The 26,102-nt window shown below is 63.9% G+C and overlaps 1 protein-coding gene across 3 annotated transcripts; it reads right to left on the bottom strand.

The window, feature by feature from the left end:
• On the bottom strand, window positions 1-25,185 carry ADGRA2 (adhesion G protein-coupled receptor A2). 3 transcript variants are annotated; one of them, XM_030035494.2, is made up of 19 exons: window positions 24,920-25,185; window positions 16,343-16,414; window positions 11,348-11,419; window positions 11,171-11,242; window positions 10,788-10,859; window positions 10,514-10,677; window positions 10,224-10,437; window positions 9,348-9,512; window positions 8,531-8,732; window positions 8,286-8,435; window positions 7,991-8,152; window positions 7,525-7,734; window positions 7,239-7,440; window positions 6,777-6,985; window positions 6,505-6,632; window positions 4,202-4,325; window positions 3,883-4,028; window positions 3,606-3,695; window positions 1-3,314 (listed from the first exon to the last, which is right to left on the bottom strand). In XM_030035494.2, the coding sequence occupies exons 1-19, from the start codon at window positions 25,147-25,149 to the stop codon at window positions 2,102-2,104; spliced, it is 3,897 nt and encodes a 1,298-aa protein (XP_029891354.1). In that variant the 5' UTR covers window positions 25,150-25,185; the 3' UTR covers window positions 1-2,101. The 3 variants fall into 3 exon arrangements, with proteins under 3 accessions (XP_029891354.1, XP_029891356.1, XP_029891355.1); XM_030035496.2 differs by lacking the exon at window positions 24,920-25,185 and adding an exon at window positions 16,808-16,871; XM_030035495.2 differs by lacking the exon at window positions 24,920-25,185 and adding an exon at window positions 16,526-16,746.
• Between the last annotated feature and the right edge of the window lie 917 nt (window positions 25,186-26,102).

Below are 26,102 nucleotides of genomic sequence, written 5' to 3' on the forward strand. Positions count from 1 at the left end.
CAGATTGGCAAATCTTTAATATATTAAACAAAACATATCTGCTAGAAACATTCTATTTATATAAAAATGCAAAAAGACCCCTTTAAAGACATTTCTTTGGCATACTTTCCCCTCCCTCCCCCACGTATATTGCAAGAAGCTCTCTGTTGATATGTCATTTGCTTGTAATGTAAACAGACAAAAAAAAAGTAATTAATAATACAAAGCTTTTTATATAATACTGTCACAGTGCAGCAAGCATATATAACAACTCAGCATCAGCAAGACCGTGTAGGCTGCAGTATCCACAATAAGGATTTAAATTGTATTAAATAACCAGGTGCAGTGAAACGTGGTTTAAGCTGTCGGTTGGGCAGAGAAGTCAAGGCAGGTGGGGAGCGGCAGAACTGCATTAAGTCCAGGCTGCCCCTGCCCTGCGGGGTGAGGGTTCCCCCACGGTTTCTGCAGGTGAGACAAATCCACCATTAAGTGCCTTTTCCTCCACTGCCTGTGGCTCCCCCTCCCCGCTGGCCCCTGCCTGGTCCTGGTGACCCCTCGGGAGGTAGCTAAATAATTAAACTCATTTGCACACAGGAGGAAACTGAGGCAAGGGGAGGCTGGAAAGGGCAGAGGAGGCACCAGGCTCCCATCCCACCTCCTCTGCATCACTTTTACAGTTGGGGTTGGCGTCAGCCGGGCTCAATGCTGGACGAGGGGTGAAATACAGCCCCGGTCCAGTGTGGGCAGGGGCAGGCAGCAGGTAGAGCTGTACCGTACCAGCACAGTGATGGGGTGCTCCTTGCCTGGCTGCAGGGTAAGCAACCTTCTCTTGTTTTAAGAAACCTTCAAGACCTGGCAGGGGACGGCTCCCAGAGCCTGCTGCTGTCTGCAGTGTGGCTTTTTTATATGCATGCTAGAAAAAAGAGGGGACTTGTTTTTAAATGGGGAAAAATAAGTGCTTATCCAAGTTCCAGCCCTTTGAACATATCCTGTTAACTGTCCAAGGAAGGTCCCTAATTAATTGGCATTGTTCTCCTGCTCTCCCGGGAACGGCCCCTGCTCCCCGGCAGTTTCATCTTACACAAGTGCGGGGCCGGGAGCTGGGAGGTTTCTCTGCCTTCCTAAGAGTAAACCCAAGTATTTTCTGAGCGTGCACCCCTGGGTTAAGGACGAGGACCTGCTTTGGGTCTCTGCCCACAGCTCGGCTCTTTGGTGCTTTGGTGGAGAGGGTCAGTCTCGGCTCCGGCAGCAGCACGGCTCTGCCAGCCCACCCCATTGCATAGCTTATGCCTCTGAGGGCTTGGGAGCCTTTTCTGGCCGTGATTTTAGTGTCTGGCATTAGAACAGTGCAGACAATCGCCTCGCCTTGGAGCTGAGGCTCCTCTTACCTTGTGCTTGCTTTGCAATATGGCTTTTACTTTGGCAGCCGCGTAACCCACAGGGCTGAACGCTGGCGTCTAACACACGCGGATAAAAACTTTTGCATGTAAAAACGTTTCAGACGGAGAAGCTGCTCTCTGACTTGCTCAGAAGCAGCTTGCTCAGGCTGGGGTCACACAGGCATCGGTGCTACAGTGCCTGTACGTAAAGGGCACTTGGTGTGGTCCCCTCGGCGGGAATATTGCAGTCGTGGCACGAGCGGGCTATTGCCAAAGCGCCCGGGGGCATGCCCGCTCCCGGAGAACACTGGTTGGTAACGAGGCACTCGCATCACTTACTTACTGATCTGTCTATACATATATACATTCAATAATATAGCTTTGAAAAATAGACATTTGTTTCCTCTGTATATTATAAAATAGCATTTAGGATCAGTCTTAAGTGACATGCAGGAGTGATTAAAGTACGGCTGCAATTCAGGCTGCTGAAGAGCAAGGATTGCCTTTCACATCGAGATCCCGGCGTTGCCGTGGGAAGCTTTGAGCCTCCACAGGGGACGGGTCGGGCTCGGCATCGCCTTCCACCCGGGGAGAGCCGGAGCCCCCGGCCATGCCGCCCGTCCCCACTAGTGCACGTGGCGATTCCCGCAGCGTCGCCTCTTCGCAGATGCCCTGAGCGGCTCCGGCCGCGGCTCCCAGAGGAAAATGCTGCGGTGCTGCGGCCATCTGGTCCTTCCCCACCTTTACACGGTGGTTTCGCTCTTCCAGAGGCCGGTCTTCATCCCGGCCACGCTGTCGGCGCTGGCCAGGTTGATGTCATATTTGCTGCCCTTGAAGCCGCCGTTATGGCTGGCCACGTTGAGCGGGTAGGACCGGCGCTTCGCCTCCTTCTCGGCGGCGCTGGCCTGCCGCAGGTTGTCCCTGCTGGCGCTTCTCCGGCGAGCCTCGGCAAAGTCGGGCGCCCGCCGACCGCCGTCGCTGCCTTCCGACTGGCTGGGCACCGTCTCCCCATCCTGGGGGGGCCGTGGCCCCGCACGGCCACTGCTGACGGGGCTGTTCCTGCCGCTGTGGTAGCTCTCGGAGTGGCTGTTGTGGAGGCTCCCGCTCTCGCTGGAGGGTTGCTCCGAGGAGGGGCCCCGCAGCATTTTCAAGCGGTGATGCTTCCCGTCCCGGCAGGGTTTAGTTCTGCCCCGGTGGTTCCTGCGGCCGTGGAGGTTGCTGGTGTGCCTGCTGGCACCGGTGATCTTGCCATCAGTGGGGTCCGGCTCCGGGCAGGCGGCCGGGCGGGCGTCCGCCTGGCTCTGGGCTACTTGCAGGTTGGTGAGCTTGCAGCGGCCCCCGGCCGAACTGGCGCTGCTGGGCGAGGAGGAGGAGGAGGCAGCGGAGTGAGCCGCCTCTGGGTCGCAGCCGATGAAGACCTGCGAGCCGTCCTCCGGCACCAGCCCGGGGTGGACGTACGCCTGCATGGGCAGCGCGTTCCTGTAGGAGGGGCAGCAGGAGAACCAGGAGTTGAGGACGTCCCGGCGCCGGACGCAGTGGTGGATGAAGATGAAGAATCCCAGCACCACGGCGGTGACGCCGTAGAGGCAGCTGAAGACGACGTTCAGGTACCAGCGCTGGGACACGGCCATGGCGCCGAACGTCCACAGGGCGATGTACAAGGCGTGGGTGGTCACCAGCGCCCAGAATTGCACCTGCAGAGAGTAGACGCCATCCGCCTCGGGGCAGGGCGGCCCTGAGTTCAGCGTGACCGAGATGGACCCGGAGTCTGTCAGGAGGTCACCGGTACCCCCCAGCCGCGGTGGCGGCTCCAGCGGCTCGGGGACGTCTTTCCGGCGCGACGGTCGGCACTGGAGGCTGAGCCCGGCGCAGAGAAAGTAAATCCAGGTGACGAGCAAAATGAAAGCCACGGGGACGTAGAATGCCCCCAAGCTGGGCCGCCACACCAGCCAGCAGCTGTACGGGAGGAAAGGGGCTTTGATGAGCGAGACCTGGGTGCCTGTGCAGCCGGCAGCCATGCATCGTGGTACTGTGATGCTCAGCCTCCCCGGCACGATGGCACGGGCTCTGCGGAGGCACGCTGGCTGCCTGGCTGTTGTTTTCCCAATATAGGGATAGCTCTTGGGAAAGATCTCACCAGCCTTTCCCAAGCTTGCCTGGATTCCTGGCACTGCTGGTTCCCCTTGCCCAGGTGGAAGAAGGCCACCTGTTTTGGGGAGGAAGGCATGGTCGAGCAGGGACACTTACTAGGGGTTGTTGTCATGGTAGTTGTGGATGTTGACGGCTGCTGTGATCCCGCAGATGATGAGGGGGATCCCGCCGGCGATCAGGTAGAACCTGCACGAGGGGGACGGTGTCACCACACACCCGGAGCGAGCCCTCAGGAGAGCGCGGCACGGCTGCGGGTGGAATGGGCTTGTACGGCAGAGCAAGTCCTGCCCGGCCTCTGGACGTGGGGCAGGGGAAGCTCCCCCGGCTCCCTGCTCCCCCGTGGGGCCGGGGCGAGGGGAAGGGGCATTCGTACCGTAGCATGGGTCTGGGGGCCGGCTGGGATGCTTCCCCGTCCGGCTGCTGCGGTGCCTTCCAGGTCGCTTCCTTGTAAAGCACTCGGGCTTTCACGGCCATCCACAGCAGGGTGGAGAGGGAGGAGTAGTGCAAGATGATGCCGACCTGCGGGGCAGAGGCAATGGTCGGGAAGGGAGATGCTGCAGACACGGCTGCGTCCCCACCGGTCACGGTCCTGCAGGTCTCGGCGGGGTGAAACCTCGCCGTGCTCGGCTCTGCAAATTGCAAAGCAGCCCCGGGCGGCGTGCGGTGGCTGTTCCCTCTCCCCTGGTACCAACCGCTTGGCAGACGATCAGGTAGCCGGTGAGGGTGATGCCTCCCGCGAAGATAGCGGCCGTCATGGCGATGTGGAAGCAGAGGTTAAGCAGCATGTGCCAGCCCTTCCGCGGGATGAGGATGGTGCTGGAAGAGAGGCACAACGGGAGCCCGTGAGCTCCTGCCCGGCCCCGAGACGGACAGTTATTTGCGGCATGTGAGTGAGCCGCAGCTCCTGCCAGCACAAATCCTGCCTCCGCTGCTCTGGAGGGATGCTCCGACACAGCCTGTCCCCAGCCAGGCAACGGAGTATGGCTGATAAAGAAGCTGCGCACATAAGTAAGTGCATGCATGTGGGTGAAGGACTGCTCGTAGCTGCTGGCAACGTGTCCATGACGGGGCTCTCGGCAGGGAGCCACCGGTGCTGGGACGCAGGGAAGGGGACGGCAGGAGCTGGGCTGGAGGGAAGGGATGCTCTTCTAGTGCCCTTGGCTCTGGGTTGTTCCTGCCTTTGGCTGGGCAGCATCGCGTTTCCATCGCGAGACGTGGGCTGATAGCACCGCTTGGCTTTGCTGGTGTTTGGTTCACTTATAGCAACAGGAATGGCTTGGCCTTACAGTTATCTAAATAAGTACTTGTTCAGTGTTAGATATTATAATTATTATCGGGTTCTTCCAACTGGGTAGTAGTTAGATGTGGACTGATAGTGTTGTTTGGCTTTAACTGTTAATACTGGTTTCACTTATCATAAATTGAATGCTTTGGCCTTATATGTATCTCATTAAGTACTGTTAAGTATTTGATATAATAATTACTGTTGGGTTCTTCCAAATAGGTGATAGCTAGATGTGGACCGATAGTGTTGCTTAACTTTTTGTTAGTGTTTGTTTCACTTACAGTAAGGGGAACGGTTTGGCCTTCTGTGCATCTCATTAAGTGCTTGTTAAGTGTTAAATATAATACTTATTATTGGGGTTTTTTTCTGAGAAAATGGTAATAGATGTGGGCTAATAATGCTGCTTGAATTTGTTAGTGTTTGTTTCACTTATTATAAGAGGAATGGTGTGGCCTTATATTTATCTCATTACGTACTTGTTAGATATAACACTTATTATTGGGTTCTTCCTGAGAAATAGATAATAGATTTAGCTAACAATGTTGATTGACTTTATTAGTGTTTGTTTCACTTATAGTAAGAGGAATGTTTTGGCCTTATATGTATCTCATTAAGTGCTTGTTAAGTGTTAGATATAATCGTTCCTGTTGGGGTCTTCCAACAGGGTAACAGATGTGGACCGAGAGCAATACTCGGCTTCGTTACTGTTTGTTTCACTTAGAGCGGAAGGCTCTTACTTTGGCCTTATGTGCGTCTCATCAAGTACTCGTTAAGTGTTAGATATAACTATTGCTGTGTTCTTTTCGCTTTAAAGAAGGCAGCTTGTTGGTAAGTAAGTGGCCTGCTGAGACGGTCTCACCCTGGCTCATGCAGCGACTGTTGCCCTGGACCCCTCTGCATCCTGGTCGGGGGGCGGAGGGTGGGCTCGGTGTTAACTGGGGCAGTGGGGGGGGGGCTGCTGCACCCGGGGCTCTGCGCAGGACCCGCTGCTGCGCTCTGCTCGCTGCTGCCTTGCAGGGGTGGTGGAGGAGCGGTGGAGAGTCTTTGCCCCTGGAGGGAGCCCAGCACCGGCCTGGGATGAGGCTCTGGCAGCACTGCTGGCCCTGCTCCTGCCCTTTGCTAAGTGCCCTGTTCACTCCATCCCGCTCGCTCATGGGGCACTGCTTTTGTAGAGGGAAGGCCCTCCCGCTCCTGTCCACCCCACCGCTCCGCTGCCCAGCGCCCCGTTGTCCCCTCGCCTGGGGGCTCACTGGCCCCAGGTATGGGGCGATCCCATCCCTGAGCCCCAGCTGTTCACCATTTCTGACCCAACGAGGTCTCAGGGGGTCTTCACTCCCACCCTCAAAGTCCCACTCACCTCCTCCATGCCTCACCTTGCAGGACAAGACACAGCCAACCAGCCCAAGGCCCCCATTGCCATAAAGGCAGGACGCATCCAGCCATCGCCCCAAACCGGCTCCTGTGGCAGTGCCACTTGCCAGGCAACACGTTCCTGGAGGGCCACCTCCTCAAAACCCACGTCCTGGAGGGCCATCTCCCGAAGGGCCATCCCCTGGATGGTCATCCCCCAGACAGCCATCCCCGCACACCTTCCTCCCAGCCGTTGGCAGCAACTGGGGAGCTCCTCCAGCTGCCCACAGAGACACCCACCCAAGCACAGCCCCTCCAACCGTCACCACGGCCAAGGCTGGCACCAAGACGCTCGCTCACCCATGGTTGACGATGTAGGTGATGATGGTGGTGAAGAGGCAGAGCAGCAGCACGGCCGTGCAAGTGTACATGGCCGGGTGCAGCACCTCCACCGCGCCTCGCGCCTCGCTGGGGAAACCGCTCAGCTCCTGCACAGCACAGCACAGCCCGTCAGACCCCGCGCCACCCGTCCCCGTCCTCCCATCCCACCCCACCACCCCCCTGGCAGCCCTCAGGCTCCGCACCCCTGCCCCGGGCAAGGCTCCCAACGCCGTTGCTCACCCCCCACCTACCATGAGCACAGCCACGTTGCTGAGGTGCCGGCAGTGCAGGGAGGTGACGTTGGGCTCCCGGGCGGCCAGCTGGCACCCCTCGGCGCTCCAGCCCCCCATGCCCCCCAGCACCTCGAAGTTCCAGTATGCGGCCACCGGGTCCGCACCCTCCCCGGGGTGCCGCAGCGACACGGCCACCGGCTCTGACAGGTTTCCCACTCCGCAGCCGTCTGCAGCAACAGAGAAATCTGGTCAGCAGGACGAGAGGCACCCCTCTGCCTGCACCCTCAAAGGGCGCTGGGCATAGGGGACCCCCCCACGGCATCCCATAAGCACGCTGCCACCTCCCCATGAAGACCCCCAGGGATGGCTTTGCTCTGCAGGAGCACCAGGGCACAACCCAAGGACCCCCATGGAGCTCCATCCCCCAAGAAAAGCCCCACATGGGGCACCCCAGCCCCCCCGATAACAGGCAGCCCTTACAGGTCCCGGCGTAGATGACCGGCGTAGCCACGCTGCGGCGCTTGCCATCGTCGGCCAAGCGGGAGGAGTTGCCCGTGCTGCAGAAGAGCTTGCCGTTGCGGAAGACCAGCAGCTGGAGCTTGCAGTCGGCCAGCGGCGTGGACGGGACGGGGCTGGCGAAGAGGCTGGGCGGCAGCTGGATGGAGGCCAGGGCGATGCTGTTCTGCGGGTGCATGGTCACTGGTGAGCAAGGGCCAAGTCTCCCCTGCCCAGGACCGCCCCCCCCAGTCCCCCGGCTTCCCCATACCTTGATGTGGAAGCTGGTCAGGGAGACATTGGGGCGCCCTGTGGTGCAGCGCAGCCTCAGCTGCTGGTCCGGCACGGGCTCGGCCCCCCGCTCAGCTGGGGGGGGACGCCCAGCCGGACCCCCGTCTCGCCGCTGGAAAGCCACGCAGCTCAGCCCCACGTAGCTCTCGGGCTTCACCACGTACGCCTCGAAGGCGATGTTGCGTGAGTTCTGCCAGGCACAGCGCCGCGGGGTGCCCATCAGCCCTGGCACGGCCAAAGACCCCCCCGGCATGGCCAGAGACCCCCCAGCATGAACAAGAGACCCCCAGCTCGGGCAGAGACCCCCAGCATGACCAGAGAGACCCCCCAGCACAGACAGAGACACCCAGCACAGGCCAGACCCCACACCAGCAGCCCAACCACCTCCTCCTCCTCCCCCCCATCAGCCCCCCATCTCCAGGCAGCCCCCCTTGCCCCCCACTCACCACCGCCATGTGCTGGGAGTTGCTGCTGAGTGTGTGGGCAGCGATCTTCTCCAGGGAGCGGACGATGCTGGTGCAAGCCTTCTCCTCCTTCTGCGACATCCACAGGATGTGGTCGTCCACCAGCATGATGTTGCTGGCCATCTCCACGATCACGTCCGTCAGCTGCGAGGACAGCAAGCGGCTCCGCAAAGAGCTACTGCCATCCCCAGCGGCAAACACCCTAATTCATGCTTTTCAACCCCAAAACCGCTCGGTAGGACTGGGGCAAGCAGGGGACAGGAGCAGCGCTCGTTACCTGCTTGATCTGGTCCACGTAGCCAATAAACTTCTCTATCATCTGGGCCACGTAGAGGACATCAACCATGTCCGAGAAGTTGGCCGCCTCGGCCGTGTAGACGCGGAGCTGGTGAGCCAGGGTCAGGGCGTTGGAGGCATTGATGGGCATCTACAGAGCGGCATGGCCACGGTGGGGGGGGGACGGTCACCGGCTGCGCCAGCCCCCCGGCACGGCCGAGCCCCCCTCCCCGGTCCCCGGCTCACCAGCACGAAGGTGTAGAGGACGCGGGTGATGTCGTTGGTGTAGAGGCAGTGGGAGTAGTCGCCCTCTTCCCAGCGCCCGGCGCGGTCGCAGCGCCGCCATGCCTGCTTCTCCGCCGCCGAGCCCCCGCCAGCCGGCCCCGCGGAGAAGGGGTACTGCAGGCAGGGCTGGTAGGCGGTGATGCCTGCCAGGGTGCGGGGCCACCTGCGGATGCCGACAGACGGTGACCGCGGGGCACTTGCCGCCAGCAGCCCCCTCCTGCTGCGGATGGGCACCCACACCCCGCCCCAGCCTGCTCCCCCTGCCCCCAGCACCATGCCACGGCCCATGGGCACCGCAGCCCCCAAATCCCTCCCAAAAGCTCCTGCCTCCCCTTGGCTCCAGGGGGGCTGAGGGCGATGCTCCCTAGAAAGCTGCCTCCCCCTCCCCAATCCTGTAGCCCGCTCGGCTCAGCACAGCACAGAGGGAAGCAGCGGGCGGCAGGGGGGGGCACCGCTAATTTAAGCCACATTGACTGTACCAGTAATTTATATTCCGTAACGGCCCCGCTGGGGTTACAGCGGGCGCCCGGAGCCTTTCGTCTCATGCCAGAGAAATTCCAACACCTCTGCTGCTGGAGCCGGGCTGCGCCGTCGGCACGGGAAACCCTTCAAAAGCGCTCGCGCTCCCTGCAGCCACTAATCGCTACCAGACGCCCGGTCACCTGCGGCGAGCCCCCCGCCCCGGCACGCACCGCTCACGCTGTACGTGGCGCGCACCACGCGGACCCCCACCCCGCCGCGGCACCCACCCTGTGGCCAGGCCACCGCCGGTCCCTACCTGAAGTCGCCACGGTTGTTGGTGACCCGCTCGGCAGGGCAGTAGGACGCGGATGTCTCCAGCACCACGATCTCCACCTTCTTGCTGACGTTGCCCTGGGAGGTGGAGACGGAACACTCCCACTCGCCGTTGGCAGAGACGTGGATGTTGGAGAGGATGAGCTCGCTGCGGGCAGAGGGGACGGGCTGGCACAGTGGGTCTTCCCCACAGCGAACCCACAGCAGCGGTCCCCCAAGCTTGGACACGTGGGGACACACACCATGAAGCACAGGAGGGGCCCGCGCTTGGCATCCCACCCATGGCACTTGGTACCCGCAAACCAGCAAGCCATGCAGCCAGGAGTGTCCGTCCCCATCCCCATCTCGTTGCCCTTGCTGTCCCTATCCCATCTCCATCCCTGTCCGCATCCCATCTCCATCACTGTCCCCATCTCATCTCCATGCCCACCTCATCTCCATCTCCATCCCATCTCCATCACTGTCCCCATCTCATCTCCATCATTGTCGCCATCTCATCTCCATGCCCACCTCATCTCCATCTCCATCCCATCTCCATCACTGTCCTCATCTCATCTCCATCCCCATCCCATCTCCATCACTGTCCCCATCTCATCTCCATGCCCACCTCGTCTCCATCTCCATCCCATCTCCATCACTGTCCCCATCTCATCTCCATCCCCATCCCATCTCCATCACTGTTTCTATCTCTATCAGTGTCCTCATCTCATCTCCTTCCCCATCTCCAGCTCCATCACTGTCCCCATCTCATCTCCATCACCATCTCCAGCTCCATCACTGTCCCCATCTCCACCTCTACCCCCATCTCCATCACCATTCCCATCCCCGTCCCCATCCTATCCCCATCCCCATCCCTGACCTGGTGATGAAGGTGCAGTCGTGGATGAGGCTCTCCTCCACGATGACGCCCGTCCGCTCGTCCTCCTCCACCAGCTCGCGGTTGTGATACCACCGGATCTGGGTGCTGTTGTCCAAGTAAGTGGCGGTGCACTGGAAGGGCAGCCGGTCGCCCTGGAAAACCACCTGGCGCAGCGACGGGATGAGGTGGTGGGTGTGCAGCTCCGGGGCGCCCGCTGCGGGGGACACAGCCGGCCGGGTGAGCCCGCGCCCCCGCCGGCCCCCGCCGCCCCCGCCCCGGCCCCGGCTCACCGCAACGGAGCTGGTTCTCCCGCGCGCTGCGCAGGGGGAAGGCGTGGAGGTGCCGGGGGTAAACGCACGCCGTCCGCTCCGAGATCTGCGCCGAGCGGTTGCGAGCCCAGGGCAGCACCCAGCGCAGGTTGCAGTCGCACGTCAGGTACTCGGTGGCAAAATCCCTGCAAGGGCCGGCGTCACGGGGCGCCCGCGGGGCCGGGGCACGTCACCAGCCCTGAGACCCTCCGGCAGGGACGCCCCTGGGTGCCAAAATCCCGGGGCACAAACTCACACGACTTTCAGGGAGGGGAGCTCGTCGAAGACGCCAGGCGGGAGGCTGGAGAAAATGTTCCCGGACATGTTCCTGCGGGACAGAAGAGAAAGGCGGCGTGGAGGGGACCGTGGAGGGGACCGGGGACCTGCCGGGAGACGGAACACCTCCCAGGCCCCTCGCTGTGCCCGCACACCCCACCACGGCACCTGACGAAGGTGGGCACGGGGCAGCCGCAGCTTAACGAGCCCCTTAACGTGCCGGCCGGAGACAAAGGGTAGGAGCCGGCCTCGGGATGCAGCGTGGGGTGCAAAACTGCCAGCGATGCCCCGGGGCAGCCCGGGGGGCTCCTCTCGAGAGCCAGGGGACGGGGCTGGCCAGGGGCTCGCCGGGGAGCTACTTACAGCCTGAGGAGGTTGGGGAGCCCCTGGAAGACGCTGGCGCTCAGGCAGCCGATGCGGTTGTTGGAGAGGTCCCTGCAAGGCAAGCGGAGGGGCCATCAGGGCTGGGGACGCCCCGTTGTGCCCGCTCCCTCCGGGCCAGCCCCGGGGGGCTCCCTCGGGGGCTGCGCCGGCACTTACAGACGTTTCAGCTCCGGGAGGCCGAGGAAGGCGCCCGGCTGGACCGTGCTGATCAGGTTGTTCTTCAGGTCCCTGCGGGGAGACAGACACAGACCTCAGGGTGTGCAGCGGGGAGCCCCATCCACAGGAGACCCAACGCCGTGGGGCCGAGGGCACGAGAGCAGCCCCATGCCCTCCCAGCCTCCATCTCCCACGCGCGGGTTCCTCAGCAGCCCCAGGCGCTGCAAAACCCCGTGCAAGAGCCTCATTAGCAGCTTTCCGTCCCATTTCCCTCTCGTTATCTCTCCAAAGGGCGCAGGGAAGGCGCGAGGCTCCCCGCCGCTCGCGGGCGGGGGGGGGGGGGGATGCCAGCCCCTCCGCACGCTCTGAGCGCGCAAAGCAGAGCATCGCACGCCCGCGCACGCTGGCGGGGGCTGCCATCCCTCCTGCGCATTGTTTCCGGAGCAGCCGTATCCCGGCGGGTTATCTCCTGCGTGCGGGATAAGACCATGCTACAATTGCCAGCATAGCCCCAAAAGGGCTTTGCGGCCCGCAGGAAGCTTGTTTGGGTTATTAGCCTGATTGAAGGCACGTATCTAATCAGAGGCAAGCCAGGCGTGCGCCGGTGCGGGGTGGCTGCCATCACGGTGGGGAACACCGGTGGCATTGGCCACTCCGTCCAGCCCAGGGGACCGGTAAGGCAGCTCCTGTCGAGCACCAGTGCTGGCCGGGAGAGGAAATGGGATCCATATGGCAATGCCGTGTTTATTTATAGCGGTCTCCACGGTGCTCCTTGCTGGGTGCGCTCTGCGTGCGGCACTGGGGACACCTTGTGAGCCGCAGCCCTTGTTTCAAGGCTACAAGCTGACAGCCGGGATGGGGGAGCGGTGCAAACCCTCCTGCAAAAGTCCTGGGGTGCGGGCGGGTGCGGGGGTCCCACTGGTGAGACGCGAGGGGCCACGCAGGGAGAGGAAACCCAGGCGATGCTGCCTGCACACCGTAAACACGCAGACATGCTTTGCTTCCAGACTAAAACTTACACACGTGGCTCCTGCGGGTCCCCAGCTGACCCCAAACAGGCAGGGCTCGGTGCGGAGCTGCACGGCCCCTCGGTGCAAACCAGGGGAAGGGAAGAGAAATGCGGTGTGACGCCTTCCCGGCCGGCATCATCCTGGCCCCGCTCGGCCAACACAACAGCTCTGCCCACGCCTGCCTTCCCCAACCTCCTGCAATTGGCAAAAGCATGTCCTGCCAGCTCCGATGGCCGGGTGCCCGGCCGGGTGTGCGGGCAGGTGTGCGGGCAGGAGTGCAGGCAGGAGTGCAGGCAGGTGTGCACAGGGGCCAGGTGAGCGCCGGTGCTGAAGGAACAGCTCCGCTCACCTGCACCGCCAACGCCGCCAACGCCAACACCCGCTGCATGAACACCCGTCCTGAAAACACTCATCCTGGAGACACCCGTCCTGCAGACACCCATCCCGAAAACACTCATCCTGGAGACACCCGTCCCGCAGACACCCGTCCTGAAAACACTCATCCTGGAGACACCCGTCCCGCAGACACCCGTCCTGAAAACACTCATCCTGGAGACACCCGTCCCGCAGACACCCGTCCTGAAAACACTCATCCTGGAGACACCCGTCCCGAAAACACTCATCCTGGAGACACCCGTCCCGCAGACACCCGTCCTGAAAACACTCATCCTGGAGACACCCGTCCCGAAAACACTCATCCTGGAGACACCCGTCCCGCAGACACCCGTCCCGAAAACACTCATCCTGGAGACAGCCGTCCTGAAAACACTCATCCTGAAGACACCCGTCCTGAAAACACTCATCCTGGAGACACCCGTCCTGAAAACACTCATCCTGAAGACACCCGTCCCGAAAACACTCATCCTGGAGACACCCGTCCTGCAGACACCCGTCCTGAAAACACTCATCCTGGAGACACCCGTCCTGAAAACACTCATCCTGGAGACACCCGTCCTGAAAACACTCATCCTGGAGACACCCATCCCGCAGACACCCATCCTGAAAACACCCGTCCATACACGTCCAGGGAGACCATCCCCGCCGGGGCCCAGCCGGAGGTCCCCAGGGACCCCCGCGTCCCGGACACCCGCCCAGCACACACCACCAGCACGGCCCGCAGCAGTCGGGGATGCAGCGGCCAAAACACGTCCGCTGGCAAAACTCAGCGCCCCTGGCTTGGGTCCTCCTGCAGCCGGGGGCTGGGGGCTGCAGGGGACCTCCGGCCATGGATGGGACCCACTGGGGACCGTGCTGGGACTGGGGGCTCACGGCCAGCCCAGCGCACGGCCCCGCGGGGAGCCTTCCTCGCTCAGTCCCTTCCTCCTCGCTGGCCGGGGGCCCGGGGCTGCTGCTGCTGCTGATTTACGATAAGGCTCTTCTCTCGGCACTGCAGTTGTTTGCCTTCGCGTTTCCGCCGGTCCCGGACCCCCTCCTCCCCCTGCCCCGGCGGGGTGACGTGCTGCAGGCACGAGAGCCGGCAGCGGCACAGTGCCACGTGTGCACGGGGACCCCCCCCCCCCCCCCCCCCCCCCGCCACCATGCACGCATGGGGACCCTGCGAAGCAACTGCCTCCTGCCCCGAGGAGCGAGCCTCGATGCGCGCAGCAAATCCCGGCACGGAGGGCCTGATCCAGCCCAGTGCAGCTGCAAGGAGCCCAGCACGCCGGGGCTGAGCCCGCAGCCACATACGCAGCTCCCTGTGCACGGAAGCACCCGCCGCAGCCCGGTGTAGACGGACAGATGGACAGACTCCATCCCCGTCACTGCTGTCACCCAGCCGAGCCCCCTCGCACCCCGAAGCCCCAAGGGGGGAAGCGCTGGCCGGGGCGGAGGGCAGGACGTTCCCAAGCGGGGCTGCGCTAATGAGCGCGGCCGCCTCGGCTGCATACCGGCCCCGCTCAGACTCATTAATCTCATTACGCCGCTACAAATCACTGGAGATGCCAAGCTGCGAGCTCGGAGGGGCGGTGGTCTGTGGGGGCACCCTGCACACCGCTAGGACCCCGGGAACGGGTTTCTCCCCATCACGTTGGGATGCCGAAGCACCCACGGTGGGCAGCCAGGGTGGGCGGGGGCCCCACGAGCCCCAGGACGAGAAGCGAGGGGCCCCGGAGCCCCCGCTGCGTCCCCGCCACACCAGCGCGGTTCCTCCACGGGGCATGTCTGCGCCGCGGCTCCAAACCGACCCGATGAAAACAATTACGGCTCCTGTCGAGAGCAATCAGGCGCGGTGCAGCGTGATGCTGGCCGGCCCAGGATGGGGGAGCGCTGCCTACAGCCCCCCCCCAGACACGCTGGCGCTCCCCCTCTGACCCGCGTGGGGTTTCGGCACGGCAGAGGTGAGCCGGAGGTGACATGGGGTGGCTGCTCTCCCAGAGCACGGAGACTTTTAAGGGGACCCCAGGCACCCCGGGGGCTGCAAAACCACGGTCCCCCTTGGGGTGCCAGCCCCCCCGGCTCCACCGCAGCCCTTCCCAGTGAGCGCGGCGCCCAGGGCAGCCCCAGCTGCTCCCTGCCTGCGCGCATGTTAATCCCTCCTGTTAATGAAGGCTCGGTGCCAGGAGCAGGAAGAGGTGACCCCACGCCTGGAACCGCGTTGGGGAGGACTCGCCATGGGAGACTCCAGGGACACAGGGTCCCCAAGGACCCGCTTCCCACTCCCCCCCCCTAAAACGGGGATTTCCACTGCTTTTAAATCCCAAACCAACCCCAACGCCATGCATCAGGCACCGCATGCTCTGTCATGCCTGCTCCCCATCCCAGCGCCGTGCACCCCAACCGCAGTGCCACGCACCGGGCGCCGTGCACCCCGGGGTGCCTGCACCCCCACCCGACACCGTGCACCCCCCGCGCAGCGCTGTGCACCGAACGCTGCCCAGGGGCTGGCACCCACCGGAGGCTGCGCACCCCAGAGCAATGCCACGAGTGGGCACTGTGCACCCCGGGGCCCACGGTGCGGCCCCGCAGCCCCCGTGCCCGCCGGAGCGGTTGGGCTCTGCTGCGGGTCGGGGCAGGTGCGTGCCCTGTAACTCGAACAAGATCCGCGTTAATAAACGCTTCCTTGTTCGGGCTAATGAAACGCAGGCGGTTGGGGGTCCCGGTGCCCCTAGCGAGCCCCACAAGCCCCTCGGCTGATAGGGCCGGCGTCCCGGGGCTGTCCCAAACCCTCAGCCGGGCTGTAACCCTCCCCGGACCCGCCGCCGGCCGAACGCGCCGGTGCGGTCGCAGAGTGGCCCAGGCAGTGCCTGCCCGGGGGGGTCCCCACAACCCCGGGCACGCTGCCTGCCCCTGCCTGCCGCTGCCTTCACCTCCCCGCTGCCTTGCCCATCTGCACCCAAAGTGATGCCCTGCGGGAAAACGCGAGGCCAGGCGCTGCGGGGCAGGGACCCGCCACCCAACAGAAGGGGAACCCACAACCGTGTGCCGCAGAGGATGCCAGGGAAGAAGCCGGCTGCGGTGCACAGTGCCCGTGGTCGCCGGCAGCTGGGCCACCATCACGCCGGGTGAGCATCCCACGGCGGGAGCCCACCCGGCCCCGCTCGGCGCAGGAATGCACGAGACCCTCGCGGGGCCGCGGTGGGGAACAAAACGCCCTCAGTGCGCTGGTCCCCGCTCCTGCATACCTACAGATCAAACCCATATGGGGGCCATAAATCTCCCCTTATTACAGCTCCCTCCATAGAGATGCCTTTCATGGAGAGATAAGAAAGTTGACTTTGTTCAGGGGGACAATGTCGCTTTTCATACCGGCCCCCACGGAGCGCGGCCCCCCCGTTGCCTCCTGCCCCGGCATAGCTCCCGGGGTCCCTGGGATGCCCGTGGGTGCCAGCAGCAAACCCCGCTGCAGCACCCGGGAGCGACGTCGGGAGCAGGACCCAGACGGTGCTGCCGGCACCCGTCCTGCTCGCACCCCATGGAAGCTCTGCCTGCACCCTGCTGCCCACCCCTCCTTCCATGACCCCCCAGCCGCCCGCCGGGCACTCACAGCTTCTCCAGAGCCCGCAGCCCGAAGAAGGAGCCGTTCTCCAGCACCGTGATCTTGTTGTTACTCAGCAGCCTGTGGGAAGAGCAGAGGAAGAGGGGAAGCCCCGTTACTCGACCTGCCAGGCAGCCCCCGTCCGTGCCCCGGTGACCTGCGGGGCTGGAGGGCGAGTGGGGACGGCCAGACCTGCCACGAGAAGTGGCAGCCCCGGCTGTGCCGCCGGGACGGTGGCGATGGTGAAGTCTCAGGGACAGGCTTGCACGGCCGGGTGGGGACATAGGATGCAACGGCCGTTGTCGGGATGCCGTGCCGTGGTCCACACGCATGGCAGCACCGGGCTGGAGGTGCCCGGGGCTGTGCCAGCTCTTGGGGCATCGCTCCTGTACCTGGGCCTGGGTGCAAGGAGCTGCACATGCGGGCGATGAGATCCCCACCCCAGCACCCATACCGAGAGGGCACCCCGAGGACCTGCAGTCAGGAGGGGACCCCATGGCACCCCCAGGTCTTGCCCTCCACCAGCCTGACACCCTGCGGTCACGGCATTGCGGCCATCCCGGGAGCCTCCCAGCACTGAGATTTCATCCCAAAATAAAGAGCTTTGCTGACCAAAGGGGCCCTTGTGGGGTAACAGGAGAGGGAGGGAGGGCACAAGCACCCGACAATTCAGCCAGAAGCTCATTAAAGCGCTTCAGTGGCAATTAACAGAGCCAGAACCCGGCCCGGGGACAGGAGCCGGCTCTCGGGGAGCAGAGGTTCTTCCCGGGAGCTCCCGGGCGGCCGCGTGGGCACCGGCGACGCTCCCGCTGGCAAACGTGATCCAAAAGCGGAGCGGGGGCAGCCGCCAGCCGGGGCCGGGAGGGCACCCTGGAGCCCGGGCCAGAGGAGAGGCGCGGGGGGAAAAAAAGGGCTCATTGAGGGCCGGAGCCGGGGCTGTTTACACACGGGCGGGCTCTGCAGCCGGGCTGAATGGCGGCTGTGTGCTGCAGAGCTCCGTCTCCTCCAAACACCCAGCCTGTGGCAGCCGTCACCAGCCACGCTCGGTTCTCCCTGGCCGGGCTCCCGCATTGGGGCTGCCCGGGGAGCGGACAAGACCGGGACCGGGACCTGGCTCGGGGGGCAGCTGCCAAACCCCCAAAGGGTGGTGGGGATGGAAGGGTTGGGGGGCAGCCCCCCCCCCCCCCCCCACACACCTTGTGCTGCATCCTGTGCTAATGAGGAGCCGCCACCGGGCACTGCCGTGTCCGTGGGGCCCTGCGACCTGGCCGGCGGCAGGGAGCGGAAGCGTCCGGCAGCCCCGCCAGCCTGCAAATTGCTTCCACACGCTGGCGGCCGGAGCCGTCGCGGCCAGGGCCGTGTCTCGCCCTTTCCTCCCTGCGGGGACCCTGCTTTCGCAGGGCTTGGCTCACCCCAGCACTGCAGCAGCGAGCACCGGTGCCGATCGACGGCGGTCATAGCCCCGGGATCCCACCCGGAGCCGGGGGGGGCAGCAGGGATGCTCCCAGAGCAGCATCGCTCCCGGAGCAGCCCCGGCTCCCAGGCACGGCAGCCCCACGGCGCGCCTTGATTCCCCGTCACGTCGTCGGTGGGGGCTGTTGCTCAAGGCCGTGCCGGCCCCAACGGCTCCAGAAGGTTTTAATTCCAGCGGCAACGGATTTCCCAACCCGGCAAAGCCTCCGCAGGCTGCGCGCGCATGGGGGGACCTCGGGGGCTCCCTGCTAAAGCTTAGGGCAAGAAGAAACCCCCTGGCTTGGGGGCCAAGTTGAGATGCAGGACGGACCCTGCTGAAATGGTCCTTGGGGCTGCATGAGCTGCAAATGCAGAAACTAGACGAGCGCAGAAGACTCCGGTCTCAGACCTCCCGTGATTGCTCCTGCACCCTGGCCCGGGGTGGCAGGGGGGTCCCCGGCATGGCCAAGGACACGTGGAGCCTTTGGGCAGGGGGGGAGGCCGGGCACCTCCGGCATGCTGGACCCAGCTATGCCAAAGCCTCCTCCCAGGGCATGGGCTTTGCAGGGGGTTACAACCACGGACATGCCGCCAGCACACGGCAAGCAGAGAGCAGGCAGCCGGCTGCCTGCATCGGGGAGCCAGCGCACCGGAGAGCTGCGCCCAGCTGGGAACGCAGTCCCCGGTCCATCCCCCCCGCCCAGGGCTGAGCCCCGATGCCGCGGATGCTCGCTTTGTTCGCGGACCCCTGGGACCATCTGCGCCTCTGCCATAAAAACAGAACTCCCCGCCTTAAAAGGCAACGCTCCCGCGGCCCCCATGCCATCGGCCTCCCCTGTGATCTGCAGCCAGGCGGCCGGGCCAGCAACCCGCCCGCCGACGGCCGGGAAAACAGCCGTGGGACACCCTCCCCGTGGGGTGCTTTGGCCAAGGGTGAAGCCACCCCCGGAGCCACCGGCCCCTCGGGGAGCACGGGAATGTCCGGGACCCCGGCACGGTGTGGGGGGACCCCGAGCTGCCCACCCCTGCGACACCCCGCTGCTTGGCGCCTGGTCTGCCCTTCCTTAAGGAAAAGAGGTCCTCGACCAAAATGAGCGGTCGGCACACGAAAATTGCACTGACAGTAACGATCTGACTGAAAGGTTTTTTTCCTGGTAAAACTTTTTCTGGGTAGCCACCCTGGCTCTTCTTCTCCCCATCCTGTAGAAGCCAGTCAGGTCACGCTCCCCCGTTACAACTCACATCCTCAAACACGGTTTTATTTTGTTTTCTCTAGTTTTATGGATATTATGTTCCAAAATGCTTTCTGTTTTTTTTTTTTCCAGGAAGTTCTCATCAGGCTCCACAGGATTTTCCGTTCCCGCGCGTCTGCAGGCGGCAGAGCCGTGTGCGGGTCCCCGGCATTATCCCCTTACAGGACATTAACTCAGAAACCCCAAAATACAATGGAATAAGTGTGTCCGCAAGACCACCCCGACCCAGCGCACGGGGGTCACGGGCGAGCAGCCCCCGAGCCGCACTGGGGCAGCACGGCCCCACACTGGGACCCGGCCCTCGGCACGCAGGACCGGGGCTGGACCCAAACCCCTCAGCTGGATTTCAAACTCCAAGAGCTGCCCCTGCTCCTGCACCCGGCCAGGAGGAGGGATCGGCTGGGGGGGGGGAAAGGGGATGGGGGGCTGGAAGCAAACCCCGCCGCCCCCCAATCCCCCCGGCTCGCCGTGGCCAAGGTGGCTGTTGCCGCCGGTGGGCTGGGGAGCGTGCCGGGCAGGGGTTGCGGCGGCTCCCCGGATGCTCGCCGGGGTCCGCACGGGGCCGGGGGTGCAAAGGGGACGCGATGCCCCCACGTCCCAGCCGTCCGCAGGCTTGGCAGGCCATGAAAGCACAGCTGTGCTCCTCCAGAGCCGCCGCTCGGCCGTGCCTTGGCTCCGGCCCAGGCTGGGACTCCTCACCTCGGCAGCGCCGGCAAACGCCCCCCCCCCCAAGAGGTACCCCCCAAAGCCGGGTTCGGAGCGATGCGCCCGGCGCGCACCCCCAGCCCTCGACGCCCGATCGCCCTCGTGCCACTCCAGCATCCTCCCGTCCGAAACGACGCCTTCGGTCCACCCGGCCGCCCCGAGACCCTCCGGCATAGCGGTGGGTGGGTGGGTGGGCTCCCATCGCCTGCCGGGGACAGCCCCGCCACTGGGACAATAATCGGCTAATTGAGCGATGGCTGGAAAAGTCTCTCCGGACAATGCGGGGATTAAGGACCAGAGGATCGAGTCAAACGGAAACGATGGGGGGATGCGTGGTGGGGACGGGGGCGGACGGGCGGCGGGAGGGAGCATCCTCCCATCCTGGGGGGATTCAGCCTTGGAAGGGGTTCAGCATCCCTGCTCCAGCCCGCCTGCGCTGGGGCTCTCGGGGCTTGGACCTCAGGAGGCTGCAGGCAGAGAGATAGAGAGATCCCTTCTTCTTCTTCTTTTTTTCACCTCAAAAAGAGGAGCCAAAACCGAAAAAAACAAGATTGTTTTTTCAAGCGTGCTGGAATCCACTTGGATAAATAACGGCTCCAGAAACTGGGCTGCTGAAACAATAAACTTCCTCTGGACCCAACCAAAAAAGGACGCGGGGAGACGGTGGCTCCCCAGCCCGTGCAGGCAGGGGAAAGGCACAGGCAGCGGCACGGAGGTTAATAAGGGGGGGCCGCGGTGGGGGCGGGGAGGCCGGCTATGCTTTGCTCTCCAAGTGCATTAATTCAAAGCATATGCTCGCAGCAGATACGGCGCAGGCTGCGCCCCGAGCAGAGCTCGCCGGTTTGCAGAGGGATTTTAGGAAGAGAAAAGAGGGGCCCCAGGGCTGGCGAGAGGTGCTGAGGGCTCCGGCACTGGGAAGGGCTCTGGAGGCGGCAGCATCCCAGGTGGACCCAGCAGCTCCCACCCCAATGGGGCTGAAGACCCCCCGACACGGCCGGGGCCACCCCCGCCCCACTTCGTTTGGGTGCTCGGGGGCTCTTCCCCTCCCCACGACGTGCGCGGGGCGTTGCCTCCAGCCTCGCGTCACGCCGGGCTATTTCGGACGGTGAAAATTATTGTTCCAACCCTCGGCTTTTGTTAGCACAGGAAAAATAAGCCCCGGAGAGAGGGCGAAACCTCCAGAGCTGGCGCAGGGCGGCAGGGCCGGGGTGCTCCGACGCACCGGGCAGCACCGCAACCCACTGCCCCTGGAAAAAACCAAATCTGCCGGACCTGCAGCCCAATAAATAACAAATAAAAAGCTGAAAAAGGTTTGGGAAAGAAACCATCTGCAGGGCCCAGGATAAACCGGCCTCGGAGAGGGGAGTTCAAGTAGAACTGGAAATTGGTCATAAGTCAAAGCCCTCTATTCCCTGCAGACAATCTGTAATTTCAGTGCAATCAAGCTGTGCACATAAATGAGGCCTGTGCTGGGATTCCACATCTGGAAGAGGTTTGGGCTCCCGCCCGTGTGACAGCGGGGCTGGCCGCGGCCGGCGCGGCTATCTGCGTCTCGTTAGGGATACAGTGCTTTTTCCATTAGGCGATTAGCACAGGGGTCAGCTGGAGGGGGAGGGAATTAAAGCCTTGTTAATACACGTCTGCAGAGCCCCAGCACCTCGCAGCCACGTCGGAGGGAAGTCCCCGAGAGGTGCCAAATCCCCCAGCCCCGAACCACGGGAAGACCACGGTCCTGGGAGGCTGGACCACGATGGAGGGGCTGGGGGAAGCGCTGTGCCCCAGGCTGCATCGGTGCAAACTCTGCTGAGACAGCTGCAGCCGGGTGAGTTCTGCAGGGCTACGACTCAAAAAGGGGTGACAAGTCGGTCTGTTAGGGTTGGCATCCCTCCTTCCTCCCTGCGACGAGCTGGGGGGAAGAATTAACCTCTAGGTATAAAACGGGGCAGGTGTCAGAGAGCACACGCCTTGTAACGTCTGCTGGGGTTGCACGGGGATATCGCACCCCTGTGAGCATCGTCCTGCTAGCCGGACCCCACACATGTCCCCATGCCGACTCCCTGCTCCGTGATGAAGGCAGCACTTCTGCCTGCACCGGTCCCGGCAGGCCGCTCCGTACCCACTGGCTGCAGGTCTCCCCACGGCACGAGTTTCTCAGGTAGGACCAAAGACCGGCAGGAGATGGCCGGCACGGCTGTGGATATTTAGGCAAGAACCGAAGCGCCCGGGCTCCCTGTCCTGCCACCGTCCCGCAGCTCGAGGGGCTCCAGCGCCACAGCCCCGGCCGTCGCACCCATCACCGGGACGGAGCAGGGCCGCCGGTTCCCAGCACCCCCGGCCGTGCCGGGTCCGTTCCCTGCCACCGCGGTTTCCCCACATGGAGTTAATTTCTGCAGCTCCACATCTGCGGGCGCTGGTTTGCTCTCTCCCAAAGCAGCGATCCCTGCGAGGGGCCGAGGGAAGAGAAAAGGAGCTGCGGCTCCGCTCGGCAGACGGCTCGCCGTGAAAAACTGCCACGTCCCCCGGGATGCCGGGACGCCGCGGCCGAGCCCAGCGCTGGCTGAAGGGCAGGTCCCCGGTGCCACGGGCATCCCTCGTCCCTCGTCCCCTGCTCTGCCCATCCGCAGGCTGCGATGCCAGCGAGTGTTTCTCAGGCGCGGGGGGTAAATAAGCAGCAGCTGCCGCAGAGGCAGCCTTGGATTCCTCAGCGCAGGCCTAATAATTAAAGATAAATAAAGAAGTAAACCGAGAGTGTGGGAAAAAGCCAAATAAGAGCCGGGGTGAGGGACCCGCAGGGCAGCAGACCTCCTCCGGCCGCCCGACCTCCTCCAGCCGCCCGCGTGTCCCCAGCCATCGCCCAGGAGGCCGGAGCTGCGGCCGGGACAGCAGCCGGCAGCTGCTGGGAAGAGCCTCCCCCCACGCGCAGCATCAGCGCTGCTCGTTAGCGCTAACGCAAGCCTGCTTCCAGGCCGGACCGGACGAAGACTGGAACAGGGCTCGGCTTTTAAGCGTTGCTCTGCACAAAACACATTACGTGTTTCCTGCGACTGGGACAAGAGTGATGCTGAGCATCGCCGGGGGCACAGACGGGGCCTGAGCATCCCCGGGGCACGCAAAGGAGCCCTGCTCAAACCCGGCTCACCCGTGGGGCTCCAAATTTGGCTGTCCCCAGCGGGGTGTCCCCCAAGGCACGTGCAGCCCTTGCCACATGCCCAGGCCCCGCTGACTCCTCCGCTCCCTGCCCGCACCCCAGCGGCTCCAGGAGACTCTCCTGAAGCCGGAGCCTCTGGTTTTGATTGTTCCATCTGGAAAGGGTTTAGAATAAATCATGTTTACTGCACGAGAGCAGAGCCCAGGGTCACCGCATATTTGTAGGTTTCTGCCTACGCCTGTAGGTTTCATGTCACGTTTTAGTGGGATCGTGTAATGCCCTAATGCTTCTGCACGGTCATCCCAGCCCCTCCAAGGGAGCCGTACCCGGCACGGACGGCTCCAAACCGCCCTGTCCCACCGGACACAGCCCGCCTCGGCTGCTCTGCCGGCTCGGGGCTGCAGTGGGGCTCAACTCGTGCTCAACATTGTGGTCACACTCGCTCACGCTGGAGAAAGCACCAGAGCAGGCAACTAATCGGATGCTTTTCCCAAATACAGATTGACAAAGGACTCGAAACGTCCCCATGGGTATTTGCGAGGGGCTGACGTAAAAGAAAGGGCTGTAGGAGGAAATAAATGAAGAGCAAAGCCTGTCCGAGGGAGAGTGTGACTGGAGAGCCCAGCCTCCACCTGCCCTGCAGCCCCCCAGCGTCCCCCCACCGAGGGAAGCCCAGGACACACATCGGAGCTGCTGCTCCAGGATGATTTACGCTTTTATTACGACCGTCGCGCTTCAGACCCTGCTCGTGGCACCCACGCAGCACAGGCATGTTTCACGGCCACACTCCACGTGTGGGACGGTGGCGTCAGCTGGGTCCCCTTCACAGCCACCCCGTTTTCACAAAGCAGACATCGTCACCCCAAAACGAAGCCCCTTTGCAGCGAGCGGCACGGCACATGGAGAACCAAGAGATGCTTAGAAATAGCAGCGACTCCGGCGCGTGAGTGGCAACGCGACCGAGCGGGTTCAAGCACGTGAGAGTGGACGGGACCAGGAGCATGGCAGCCCCCAGCCCAGCCCTGCGCAGCCCCAATCTTCCGCAGCGTCCGACAAAACCCACCCGAGAAGCAGAAGGTGGAGAGCCGAGGCCGTGGGCACGCTCGCGTGGGCGGGAGGGCAAGCAGGCACGGCCGCCCTCACGGGACGACACTCCGGGCAAAAGCGACGTTCCCTCCAGCAACGGCACTGCCGGCCCTGCCTTCCAAACCAGATTTTAATTCAAACATCTCCTCCGGAGTTATAAATAAACCCTGCAATCCGCTGCTGCAGCGAGCAGGCGTGCCGGCTGCCAACGTCGGCCGAAACCCCAACCCTCCCCGGCACCGAGGGTGCGAGGAAGTTTTTAGGAAGCAAGCGGCAGCTGTAGAGCCTTTGCACAAACCCGAAACCCGCTCACTGCTCCCGATCTCTTTTCAGCAAATATTTCCACTTTCAAACAAAAACATCCTTCCCAGCACTCAGGCAGCAAACCCTGCGGAGGGAAGCGTGGAGAAGGAGCCCGTTTCCTGGATTTCCAGCTCACGTCCACACTTTAAACCCGCGCTGCTGCCGCGCCGTGGGGAGAGCGGGGTCCTTTCCGTTATTCTATAGCCACAACACCCCGCTTTCATGCAATTTAAACAAAGTTATGCAGAACCGAGCAACGCGTTTGTTGGGACGGATTCCCTTCCGAAGTGACAAAATAAGTGAAAAAAGTCACCGTTTGAGCTGCGCTCCCCGACACCGCGGGGCTTTGCCCCCCCCCCCCCCCATCTCCCTTAGCCCCCCCAGCACCTGCCCGCCCGTGGGAGCGCGGCTCCGGGGAGCGGTACCAGCCGCCGTGGGGGGGGGGGGGTACGGGGGTCTCCCCGCTGCTCCAGCCCCCCCCCCAGCTCCCCTCCTCCCCGGGGGGGCCTCCGAGCGGCACGGGGCGGGCTGGCCGCGACCCACGCGTGGGCTCCCATCCTTTTCGCAAGGCGGGGGGGGGGTGGGTAGGGGGGGTGGCGATAGCTTGGGGGGCGATGCCCGGGGGGCCGCGGTACTCACAGCGTGGCGGTGCCGTCGGGCAGCAGGCGCGGTTCGGGGGGCACCGGGAGCCCCCCGCCGCTGCAGACCACCCGTCGCCGGGGAGCGGCGGGGCCGCCGTGTGCTTTGGGCCGTTCGGCCCCGCACTTACAGCCCAGGCTCTGAACGGGGCAGCTCCGCGCCGCCCCCCCGCCGTTCAACGCCGCCGCCGCCGCCAGCAGCACCAACGCCGCCGCCGCCGCCCGCCGCATGGCCCCGGCCCCGGGCCACGGGCTCCGGGCTTTCGGGCTCCGGCTCCGCGCCCGCCGCCGCCGCCGCCCCGCCCCCCGGGGCGGCTCCGGCGGCGCCGCCTCCCCCCGCTCGCCGCGCTCCGCCGCCGGGCCTGGCGCCTCCCCCGGCCCGCCCCGCCCCGCCCCGGCCCCGCCGAGGGCATCGGCTCGCCTCCACACCCCCCCCCCCTTTTCCCCACCCGGGGCGGGAGCCTGCGTGGAAGAGAGCTGGAGTCCCCCCCACCCCCTCGTGGGCAGGGGCTGGAGCTCGGAGCGGTCCTGGAAAGCCGGAGCCTGCGTGGGAGAGAGCTGGAGTCCTCCCCACCCCGTGGGCAGGGGCTGGAGCTCCGTGGGGTCCCGCAGGGACCCCGGGCTACGGCCCCCGTGGGTCAGAGCATCCTCCCAGAGGGTGAGATGCTCCGGCCCCGCCTGGAGCCCTGGGCATCAGCGGGGAGGGCTGGAGCTCGCGGTCCGTACGGGCCACGACGCGATGCCTCGCCGTAGCATCCCAGCTGCGACAAGTACAAGGTGCTGCATCCAGGGTGGGCGCACACGCGTGGCCCCACAAGCCCTCCTGCGCGTCGGGGCTCTGTGGCCTCCCACCGCCTGCTGGGACCCCGGAGGAACCCCCTGCACAAACTCACACAGTTCCCTTCGTGGTCACACCGCTCCATCCCCTCCTGGCCTCCGCTCCGCAGTTAACACTCTTCCCTTTTTGCCTTCCCTGTTTGCTTCACTGGTTTTCACACCAAGTTCAATATTTTCCTTCCCGCTCCCCCCTCCCACGTCCCCGCTGCCTCTTGCGCTGCCCCCAGCCCTCTCTCCCCCCGGGGCTCGACGTCTCTGAGGCCACGGCTCACACAGCTTCAAACCAGAAGGGATCAAAAGCAGGCAATGAAGTCTCCAGGACCCCGTGCCAGGGAGCGGAGGAAGAG

The sequence above is a fragment of the Aquila chrysaetos genome, chromosome 13 (genome assembly GCF_900496995.4).
Source record: "Aquila chrysaetos chrysaetos chromosome 13, bAquChr1.4, whole genome shotgun sequence".
NCBI lineage: Eukaryota > Metazoa > Chordata > Aves > Accipitriformes > Accipitridae > Aquila > Aquila chrysaetos.